This window comes from Nicotiana attenuata, chromosome 10 (genome assembly GCF_001879085.1).
Source record: "Nicotiana attenuata strain UT chromosome 10, NIATTr2, whole genome shotgun sequence".
Taxonomy (NCBI): domain Eukaryota; kingdom Viridiplantae; phylum Streptophyta; class Magnoliopsida; order Solanales; family Solanaceae; genus Nicotiana; species Nicotiana attenuata.
In genome coordinates this window covers 6337759-6349827 of record NC_031998.1, presented here as the reverse complement: position 1 = coordinate 6349827, position 12069 = coordinate 6337759, and the positions used below count along the sequence as shown (strand labels likewise).

The window sequence follows — 12069 nt, the reverse complement described above, 5'->3', positions numbered from 1 at the left end:
GTGAAGAATTTAGCCATTCAAATTTCAGTGCCAACAAAGTTCTGACCAGAACATGCTACAACTGACAAGTTGGGAGTTCAATTCAGGTGCAAGATGAATCATTAAAAGGCACAACACACAGAAGGATGACAATTGCACCTTTCATGATCCAGATGGTGAAGACATATCATGACTATGATTCTCTAATTTTATAGTCATCAACCTCAACAATTTTAGAAGACTGTTGAGAACAGATTTAAGTCAGAAAAGTAACCTAAAAGAACTGATCAATCCCAAGAAAAACATAAAACAGTAGATCGTTGTATATAGATAGATCAGAGACAAAGTATCCAAAATCTGGAAGCTGAAAGATAATTGTATGTGAAAACCTATCAGATGAAAGTCATCATATCAGAACACTAGAAACCACCAAAACCACATAAGACATCCGAGCAATAACTAAAAGAACCAGTTACAAAAATAGCAGGAATTAGATCTCACTGATCCTTTTTTCCATCTCTTATGATCTCACTGATCTTAAGCAGCAATAGATGGCTTAGAAGCTGCAGAGAGTCTAGACCTCTTCTTAGCCAAACTCTCACTGCGCCTTTCTCTTTGCTCCTTCAACCTAGTAGCAAGAAGCTTCTGATAATCAGCTGCTTCTGACTTGGCCTTGGCAATTCTCTTCTTCTTGTCAGCAATTCTAGCTCTCTTTCTTTGCAAAGTCAAGGGTGTCACTAACCTTTGAATTTTAGGAGCTTTGCTCGCCTTTTTCCCTGTCCCCACAGAGCATAATAATAACATTTAAGTAAAGTACAAGATTTCCACTTCATCAGGAGCAGACACAAACACACTTGAACAAATGTACTAATAGCTAATGACAAGCAGCTATAATAGTAAAGAACTAACCAGTTTTGGTTGTGAAATTTCTACGGTATGTGTTAACATACTTCCTGACATCATCTTCCTTGGAAAGATTGAAGAGCTTTCTAATCTTAGAAGCCCTCTTGGGTCCTCTCATCCTTGGTTTTTCAGTGTCGGTCAGCCCAGGAAGATCTTTCTCTCCCTTCTTAACAATAACCAGATTCAAAACAGAAAGATCAGGACTGACAATGCATCCACGGACAGACTTCCTTCTGCGCTCTCCATTTCGCCTACCATAACCACGGAAGCAAGGGGTACCTGTTTGATGTGTAAATGTTTAGGTACTTAAAATAACAGCTTTTAAAAAATCTTACAATCATAGCTTTTGATGCAAAGAACAATTTAGGTGTGCCCATCAAGATCATTCTAAACATACCTCGGTAGAGCAGAAGGCGAACACGGCCAGGAGTTAACACTCCCTGCTTCATTGGAAAACCTTGTTTATCACATCCTCCCATAATCTTGAAAACGTAACCCTTGAACTCCTGTCAATTGAAAATGACAATTATAGAAAGAGTTGACGAAATTTAATGATTTAAACCAAAAAACTGCGTAGAAAAATGGAACGGAAACCTACATCCCCCAAAGCATCTCCGCTAACCTCCTGGGAGATCCTTTTGTCAAAGAAGGCTCGGCTGCATTTAAAGGCTTTAGCTTAGATAATGCTACTTCAAAATACATTATGAATGCATCATTGTTGATATAAACAAGATTGGACATACATGTTCAAACAAAATACAGAGACTGCTACATAAATCCATCAATTGACACAACAACGACGACCCAGTACAATCCCACTAGTGGAGTCTAGGGAGGATAATGTGAACGCAGACCTTACCCACCCCGAAGGAGTAGAGAGGCTATTTCCGAGATCAATTGACACCTATCATGCTAAGTAAAAAGTTATAATTATAACACAGAGATGACTACTATGGCTCATATAAATATTAGTTAAGGTCAGCTATATCAATCCATTACACCGTTCATTCCGCTCCATCTAGGCTCATTCATTCCAATGTTCAATAATTTGTCTTAGAGACAGAAAAATAAATTCACACTAATCCCTACAGTATTATTATAAGCTCCACCAAAAGCACAATAGCTGGTACAAAAAGAAGTGAACAGAGGTTCACTACTCACAGTAAAATAGGAATAAAGGTATTACGATATCCTTTATATTTGGCAATTATACGAATCAATCAACGAGACTGCCCTCAATTCCAAACTAGCTGAGCTCGATCATATATTAATACTTTATAAACATTGCGACCGTATTAATAAACTATAAGCATTCAGCTCTATTTATGTCCATTTTATTCCAATAATAAACAATTCATCATTTGCGACAAATAACAGATCTCTAAAACTAAATTATCTCTCAATCTCACACGTACACTTACACGTAGCATAAAATGAGAATGACTTCTGATTAATTCTGTCTATAATAAATTAAGCTGGATTAAAACACACGATATACACACACACACAAAAAAAACACGTACATACACACACAGAGGCATATATACACACTGTTATTGTCTTACAGTTTCTGGTCATCGTCGATCTCGAGTTTCCTCTGGCATCCAGTGGTGGGATTTGCGATGTTGAACTACAAAACAAATAACAAAAATCAGCTAAAAATACTTAATAAAACACAATTAAGGGGAAAATTAGGGTTTATTTAGTAACCTTCATCTTCGGTTGAACTCGTAGGAGGCCGTGAAGATGATGAAGTGCTGTTTAACTCTATTCGCTATTAGGGTTTTTTAGTAATGGATATTTCGATATTTATATAAGGTAGCTGAACTTGGGCCTTAGTACAGGGACCAAGTGTTGGGCCTTTACTAATGGGCTTTAGCTTTGGTCTATTGATCAGCCTTTCTGCCACGTGTATTTTTTTTAGAAACAATGACAAAGTATATTTACTCTTAAAATAATAGTATATATATACTTTTTCGGCTACCGAATGTATATAGTTTCTGGCACGTGCTAAAAGTGAAAAAGCCATATTTTTTAATGTGTTTTAAAAATTTTGGTTACTAGAGAAATTTGTGGCTATTTAGTTTCTAATTGTGCATCGACTGCATTTTATTTGTACCTTTTAAAGAAAACATTGGAATTTTATGCTAGAGATTTACTAAAGGTTAGTGAATTGATCAATTATTCATTAGGAGCGCTTAGTTATTAAGAAACTATACCGTAAATATACTATAATTCGAACTACAGTATCACGAGTTTGAATTCAATGGCTTCCTAATGTTTTCCCAATTAGCTCTAGAAAAATATACGAAAAGAAAGAAAAAATTTAAGATTTGGAAGAATGATGTATTCTCATTGATTTCATAAAGGGAAAGCTGCAGGAGCTACGAAAATTGAAGCATATTATACCATTTTTTCCAAAGTATTTTATACCTTGAGCCCGTTTGGATTAGCTGATAAGCTTGAAGTGATGAAGAGTTTTTTTAAGTGCTGAAACTGATTTTTAAAATAAGCATTTACATGTTTGGATAGAAGTGCTGAAATTGATAATAAGCAGTTGATATGTTTGATTAAAAAGTGCTGATAAGCTTCTTTTGTTAAAATGACTAGAATACCATTGAATTTTTTTCAAAAGATTATAATTAAGAATTTCTTTGTAAAGAAAAGAATTAACAACGAATATGGAATGAAAAGAAAGTGAAGAAATTTATTTTGGGAAAAGTATTTTGTGAATTAAAAATATTATTAAGAATAAATTAGTAAAAGTGTTGGTCAAACTAAAAGTGCTTATAAGCTGAAAAGTCATAAGTTGGGGGGGGAGGGGGGGGGGGGCTTATGATTTATAGCTGATTTTAGCTTATAAGCCAACTGACCAGCTTATAAGCATAGCCAAACACCCTCCTTGTCTACTACGAATTAATATAATTAAATTTGCTACACTTACTAACTCTACTTCGTATTTACACAGAGAAAGGAGTTATCATTTCAATCCAACAAGTCGACAACTTCAACACCCAAGGGATAAGGCTGAGTGTAGTTTGTAAAAAGAAGAAAAGGATGGGATCAATTAGGATAACAACTTGTTCGGATTTTAGTTTTCATGTCAGACATCTGGACATCTGGTCAAGTCATCTATACATGTCATCCACAGAGTTATAGTACAATATAAAAAACATATACAACCAGCAGCAAATAAAAGTAAAATTTCAGTGGTTGATCCTCATAGCTAAAAAACAATCATTTACAACTGCAGATTAGACTTTGAGAAGGAAGTTTCAGGCTCAACAAAGGATATCTGTGACTATGAACTTGATCCACACTCTGCTGCTGGCTTTGATTCAGCATTTACATCATCTGAAGCAGGAAATTTCTCACTCGAAGCTGACAGCTCATCACCTGGAGAAGCCAATGGTTCATCGACTGGAGAAGCCGATGGTTTATCGCCTGGAGAAGCCGATGGTTTATCGCCTGGAAAAGCCGATGATTCATCACGTGGAGAAGCCCCGGAGAGAATAGGTTTTTTGAGTTGTACTAAAATCATGGTCATATTATCGCATCCTTCACCTCCAGCAGTAGGTGCCAAACACCGATCAAGAACTCTTTCACATATTGCTGAAAGCTTGGATTCCTACAAGTTAAACTTCCTAGGTCAATTATAGTTAAAGACTCTCAACCAGAGAGCAGCGCATTATTGGATAAAGAAAGAACAGAACATTATCAAAGATAACATGATGCAAATCGACTGGGGACTATTTAGCTGGCCTCAACCTTGGCTGCATTTGTTAATACAGTAAAGACATGAGAGGAGTGAAGATAATTTGCCCATTGAATCAGTTGAGTCATTACAAACCTAAGGCTAAGAATCAGTGCAATCATGGAAATCAGGAACTCGCGGTAAAAATGATGAGCCTCCTTATTTCCAAGAAAAATAATTGGAGTTTGCTTATTTCCTAGGTAACTATTACTTCAAAGAGTTTGAATTCCCAAGTGCCATCATATTACGGGGGAAAAGGGGGGGGGGATTGATTTCCTACATTGGTATCTAAATACAGCGAGTGATTCACATTTTTCCAACAGAAAATATCATAGCAAAGAGGAACTTTTCTTTTTTCTTTTCTTGGAAAGTGCAGTGCTCCAAACAAATGATCATATTTAAGCAAACAAAAGTTTGATTGCTTACATAAAAAGATGAGTGGTCAGAAAGCAAGCACATACTGCTCTAATACTAAAACAAGACTTTGTTTTTTTATTTTTTATCTTTATACAAACAATTACTCATGCACAACGAGTGTTATTAGTTTTTCATATTTTTTGAAACCGGAGGTGCAAAGTAGTGGATGTGCCTTCTTATACTTAGTTCAACTTCAGCCTTATACTCTTTTAATAGCAAAGAAGTTTCATTTGTGGCAAATAAGGATGTTCCAAAATATGGCAAGCATGCATGGCAAAAAGATGTCATTTTGGAAGAAACAGAATTGCAAAACGTTTTTTATGGACAATGCACTTCCTCACCTAGGTTTTCTACAGGTTTCACCTTTAGTGGCTTTATAATCTTTGGCCTTGGGCACCTCCATAAAGTGAATATGATGAATATCACATAACTCAAAGATCTCAATGCTACAGCTAACACACATTTGAACTTTGTACTTAAGTAACCAATCTTAATGATACAGAAGCATCAGACTAACCGAGTTCAGCTGCTCATGTATAAAGTCCACTAATTGCTGGCTCGACATGCAGTCCCTAAAAAACAAGAAACACATACTAATCAGTAGAATTTATTTCTGACAATAGAACAGAGAACTTTGGCGCAATGCAAGAGTGGTAGATGAGCCGAAAAACCATAGGATCAATGAAAAATGAGAACCAAGATAGAGTATTGTAAAATTGTTGAATACATTAGTCGAGAAGGAAACATAGTCTACGCAAAAGGTGAAAGATCACTGGCCACCGCCCTATATTCTTTACATGAAGATCCTCATCCAAGCTAAGAGAAGATGTGCAAACACTCAGATCAATCAATTTACTATGACTCAATCCCAACTAGTTTGGAATTGGCTGTATGAATCCCAAAGCATTTTGCTTTTCCCTCACCACGAGGCATGCCTAAACTTCGCCTTCTTAAAAAGTCTGGAGGGATTAAGCTGGCATACTCTCTAGAATAGATTGAAATGAGAGGATTATAGCTCAAATTTCAAATCCTCGCCCAGAATTTGGTTCTCGGGATTCCGTATCATAGGATAACTAGTCAATCATTCTATCTAATCCAGTGCAACCCTTGGTTTAATATCAGAATAAAATTTTAGTAATAAATTATCGTATATGAAGTTAAATTGTTCTACATGAGAAAATCCTAATTTATTTTGATATTCATTTCTCATTCCACAACTACACAAAAAGGGTACATCCGCCGACCTCCAAAAGTCTAATTTTTTTTTTTAAGTTCAAAAACTAAATCCCAAGGAAACTTGGAAAAGAAAACTTTGACAAAAGAAAGAAAAAGATGGGGAATATTCAAAAGACAGAAAAATTACAAGAGGAGAAAATATACAACCAATATATTCAAAAACAACAGCAAAAAGAGGAAAGGAAAAAGCAAGCAAAAACTTTTCAAATATGCTGGCTGGGGAAATGAAAAAACTGTTTGAGCAAGAAAAGGATGGAACGTTGTAAACAAACGAAAAGATAAAACCGAAGAACTAAAAAGATGTGCAACCGAAATTTCAAAAAGGAAAAAATGAAATTAGCAAGCAAAATACTTACTCCTTTGTCACAATTTGTATGGAATCTTTTCCTTTTTTTACTTCCCAAAAAATGGGTACCTTTCTATATCTAGAAACTGTTTAATTTTCACAATCTCATTTTTCCTTCTATAGCATGTTCTAGGAATTACTTATTGTCACTTTTTTATAAAAAGAGAAGTACAGAGAAAAACAAGACACCACATGGCCAATAAGAAAGAAGAAGAAGAGAAGATGAAGTAACAGATCAGTCATCCTTAGCATTGAAATATTGAATGTTGTCCTATTGATACTGAGGTTACTTTTGGTACTTTATGTAATTTAAACTTACATGGAAAAAGTCTTCCTTTTTAAAAAAAAATCGTGTGCTGTCAAGTATCACCAAGCAAATTGGGATGGAGGAAAAAAAAAAAGAAAAGAAAGGGCAGCCCGGTGCACAAAGCATCCCGCATTCACGCAGGGTCCAGGGAAGGGCTGCACCCCAAGGGGGTGCGATGTAGGCAGCCTACCCTGGTGCAAACAATTTGAAGAAAATAAAAGTTTGAGAAAGAGATGGAAGCAAAGCATATTCTTGTTCAAGAGGTGCTTGCCATGCAAAGAGGTGGGGAGAGCAGGGCATATCAAGGTTAGGCATGGGGTTTGGTCAGATGAGGGAGGGGGAGAGAGATTCTGCCTGAATTGGTGACTTCACCAGTATAGTCATGACTCATGGAAAGAGAGGCTGCACAGGAATGGAGTAGAGCCAGATCAAAGAGAAGGGGAAGGAGGACGGAGGAAAATGGAATAGCCTTTCCCTTCATCTTTCACATACACGGAGCAAATAAGTCAATTTTCACTTATCAGTAGGACCCTATATTCTAATTCTTAACTCATACACTATCCCTTCATTATAATTCAATGGCATAATGACAATCCACTTTCATCTTATATCTGTACCAAATGACCCCTGGGTACGATTCTTGAGAATCTACTCAGTTACATCACAACAATTGCCGGTGTAGTGTCGGTCCTACTTGCAGTGGCTCTTTGGAACAAACTATCTATTACCAGTACAATAGCTTGTCGTAGTGTCAGTCACTAATGGCAGATGTAAGGAGCAAAAGGGTACACTATGAAACTCAACAAGATGGTCATTGCTATCAGAATCGGAAAGGTTAACATGCATGATATTCCTTCAATTTGATCTTAGATTTCCTGCCTATCTATTCTTCTTTGTTGTAGTCTTAATGTCTAGCAGACTTTTCAAATTGAAACAAAGAGTCTAGAAAGCATACCATACACCATCACAGGCTAGTACAATAAAATCATCATCATCGCATAGTTCAACCTAATTAGAGAACAAAAAAATGTTAGAATCTGTTCTTTAGAAATATAGGAGAAGAGGAAAAGCAATGCAGCATTAATACTATTTCACAATTCAGAGTTGATGAGAACTTTTGATTTCTCAGCAGTTCGTACCAATATTGTCCCTTCCATCCAAGTCATAAAGTTAAATGTATCACCAAGAAAGAAGACCGATTCCAAACGAAGCTGTTCTTCTGTTGGATCTTAAATGCAACAGATTTAAATTGTGGGATTTTATCTTTGATTGACAAAATGGATATGCTTTATAAATACCTTGAACAGAGCACCAATAGTAATGTACATTGAACTATAGACTGTGATATTGATAAGAAATAGTTCAACTGCATAATATACAACGGGGAAGATTATTTCGAAAAGAAGCAATATCAATGATCTGGTAATCTTAGCTATGAGCTATAGTTCGGACTTCAGTTTTCACGAGCACATTCCAAATCAAAGATTAGTTTGATTCTCATGGAGGCATAAGCAGGAACCTCACCGGTTCTGCATCTACTTAGGTACTTGTCCCATTTATTGACATTGGGCAAGTGAGGGGTTTTCCTCGTGATAAAGTAGACTAAATGTAACATTTCCATTTCCATAAATTGTAAGAAGCAGTTCTATGGCTTGTTCTTCTGGAGTTCTTTGTCCAAAAGAGTTACTATAAACACACAACTCCAATAAAATAAGGCCCCAATAGAGATCTCTGGAGACTCAATAGATATTACGAGTATTACATATACACTTGGCTTGTACCAGCATTTTTGAACCTCTAAACTACTAGAGTACTACTTCCACAAACAGATGAAAATATAAAGTGGCTTCAAAAGTTAAAGGAACTCAGTTCTGGAGGATCATAGTAGGCAGTATCTCAGATCAAACAATCTTCCTGGATACTCTTTGCATTTGATTCTTCTTTGATCCTTATGAACTATTCCATCTTTTCTCATCATATGGTTATTAACAACTGAGCTGAAAATAATAACTGCAATAGCAGGATAATGAAACTTGATCAACAGTTGGAGTTCCATAGATAAACTTTATGATAAGTCGGAGCATCCAATGACTGTTGGATTGACATTTGGTCACTTTCAGTTTCCAAAATTCGGCATGATTTACCACTGAGTGCTATTTCTGAGTGTTGGTCATTAGAGACTGTTCTCTTCCCTTTTTTCTTAGAAAGGAAAAAAACTATCTCTAAATGGACAACACGCTGAAATAGAGACAGCTTTACACATGGAACAAAGAATATTATGCACTATCCAATAGCATTAGAACTTCTCAGATAATAGATGTCTTAACATTATGATCACGCACGATTTATGAAGAATTTTAAGGAACATACAATATTTATGTCTGGATCGGCTGTAACAACTTGCTTCTCAGCTGGCAAAAACTTATTCTGCTTGAATTCCATGTCACCTGCAAAGAAGTTAAAAATATGCTAGCTACCTCATCCAATAGATACTTTTCTTCCCATCTATTCCTAAATAAACAAAAGTTTAAATTGTGAATTTGCCACTTAGAAAATAGATCCTAATTACAGCTTCTATCTTGCTTCATTACTGACATTGCGAACTGCATCTCAACTGGCCAGTGTTTAAGCAGATTAATGAAGTTCCACAAACAAAATAGCATAATACCTATAGCTCTTGCAAGATTTAAGCTACCATTAACACGTCCTGCATGAATGAAACCACCTGCTTTCAGGATCCTCTCTCTTTCAATCTCAAGATCAGGTTTGTGATCCCTTGATAGATTATATGCCTGCACAAAGACACGTGATGCTTGGTATTAAACCATCAACGATAACCAATGCATCATTGTGAGAACAAATGCATCCATGACTGCGCATGACAAAGTACGACCCAGCTCTAGCAAGTTCAGTGCCATGGCATGCTGAGCTGCCCTATCAGACACGACTTCAGATACAAAATATCTACCCAAGGAGAAAAGTATAAGAAGGCAGGAAAGACAGTAATTAACTCGAAGATAGCATCCCACCTGGCCCTTCCGTGAAATCACACAGCGCGAATCACCAGCATTCGCAACAATGACTTGGTTCTCTCTAATGATTGCAACACAAGCCGTACTTCCAGAAGTTGGTCCAGGAAAATCAGAGTGAGGCCCCTGATAACAGCAAACACATAGCCATAAAACAATCAATCAATGAGCACAACAATGGAAATATGCAGGTAGCTCCCGCAGCCCCTGATAACAGCAAACATTATAGCAATAAAACAATCAATCAATGAGCACAGCAATGGAAATATGCAGGTAGCTCCTGCCTCCCAATGTGCCACGAGAAATGACAGGGAATTGAAATTACGTGTCCTTAATTAAAAATTGACATGTCAACTATAAAACAAAAGGAAAGCAATAAATCACACTATATCCCAATTTCTCCTCGTACCTCCTCAAAGGCCCAATCATCAGTATTGCCGTTTCCATCACCATTTCTTGGAGACCATATAAGACCCTCTATCATACCCGTAAACTTGTTTAATCTATCCCCTAACGCAGCCAGCTCCCTCCATCCTCTCTGACCACGCATCATCTCATCCATTCTGCACCAAGAACAGAACAAAATCTTTCAACACACAGCTTAGCAACATAAAAGGCAATTAGTGATCTCATAATGCAAAAAGTGCAAGCGTGACTTAGATCTTCATTCAGTTACAACTTTAGACCGTTTCATACCAAAAGATCTCTGCCGGAAGGTTAGGCATGCTGAATTCACAGGATTATTAGCTATAAAATGGTTAACATCGGCCTGGAGAATTGATATCATCCTAAGCAACGCACTTCTTCCTAACGTTCCTCAGTTTCTTGGCACTTCACAATTCTATTTTCTTGTAAGTACCCTCCCTATTATCTGTGTCAAACATGCGCACAAACAACAATTAATCTTATATACACTAGCATTAGCGAAATAGAATTTCTTTCTTCGGTATTTTTTGCACGTTTACGGGGCAGGGAACAGAGGGATATGAAGGTATTGACTTCCAAATCGATATGGGAATGATGATTTCTCTTTTTATTTCCCCATATACTAGGTTATCCTTAGTAAAGTTAAGTCTTTGCTGCTTCGTCCGACCTATCAAGTCTGGTATTTACTATTCAATTTCAATATTCATAGAGAGGAGGAGAGTTTTCTCTGTCTATATCTTGACCATCGCAATCTAGAACAGGTAGAATAGATCAAACATCATGGGGCAGAGACACGAAAAAGCAACAGCAAAAAGAAAGGAGGGGCAGAGATAAACTAGTTAGAGATTTTTGTTCTGCCAATTTAATCAAATGGTGTTGATCCAAATAAGCGTTATACATCAGACAGATAACCTGGTCCGCCCTAAATATACTGAAGTTTTTCATGCTTAAAACTTAATGTTGGGGCAGAATATCAGGGGGTGACGGAGATCGGGACAGTCATGAAGTGGAAATCATATGATTCATGGTTTTAAGTGAGGAGGTAAATGAAGCCAGGTCTAACAGCTTAGATTACAGCTTATTACTTTTAAAGCTTTCATTTTTGTTCCTTCAATCGAAGTAATGACTACCAATGCAACTTAGGTTTTCTATCAGAATGTCAAGGATGCGACATGATAGCTGATAATCACCATTGGAGAACCAACAAAAGAACGTAAGTTTCAGGAGTAATAAAAAGAAGGCCAAATACCGAGACGGGCCCTTAAGCTTGGCTCCAGTTTTCATTTTGACACTTCAACTCAAGCTAGTACCTATTGAACACTCCAACTCCAATAAAAGTGTACCTATTGAACACCTCATGAAAATTACCTAAGTCCAGCCGCGTGCAGTGACGTGGCAAAATGGACGAATCAGAAAATGCCACATGGCTTTTGAATATAAAAAAAAGGGACCTTTGAGGAAGAAAAAAAAGGAAGAAAACAAAAGAAGAAACAAGACTACTTCCATAACCCCATTGCAGCCGCCATCGTGTCCCCAGCCTTTTAATATCTACCACCACTCACAATTTTAAGGTTTCCCTATACATCCCCATCCCAGACCCCGTTTGCTTCCATAGCCCCCCCTCCCCCCAACGATTTTCAAACTTTTCTTCTGCCGTCCCTTGCTGCAATCC

The 12069-nt window shown here is 37.0% G+C and overlaps 2 protein-coding genes across 2 annotated transcripts in view; both read right to left on the bottom strand.

The window, feature by feature from the left end:
• LOC109232964 (40S ribosomal protein S6-like) lies at positions 278-2676 on the bottom strand. Its single transcript, XM_019398669.1, has 6 exons — positions 2593-2676; positions 2448-2512; positions 1481-1538; positions 1280-1388; positions 889-1161; positions 278-755 (listed from the first exon to the last, which is right to left on the bottom strand). Exons 1-6 carry the CDS (start codon positions 2596-2598, stop codon positions 517-519), a joined length of 750 nt encoding a protein of 249 aa, XP_019254214.1. The 5' UTR covers positions 2599-2676; the 3' UTR covers positions 278-516.
• Positions 3917-12069, bottom strand: part of LOC109232963 (probable protein phosphatase 2C 60) — a 15365-nt gene continuing 7212 nt past the window's right edge. The window contains exons 5-11 of the mRNA XM_019398668.1: positions 10381-10534; positions 9972-10097; positions 9611-9734; positions 9313-9389; positions 7898-7950; positions 5571-5625; positions 3917-4510 (exon numbers count right to left, since the gene is read on the bottom strand). Of these exons, the coding sequence (XP_019254213.1) occupies positions 4184-4510; positions 5571-5625; positions 7898-7950; positions 9313-9389; positions 9611-9734; positions 9972-10097; positions 10381-10534 (916 nt within the window). The 3' untranslated portion in view covers positions 3917-4183. The remainder of the gene's footprint in view (positions 4511-5570; positions 5626-7897; positions 7951-9312; positions 9390-9610; positions 9735-9971; positions 10098-10380; positions 10535-12069) is intronic.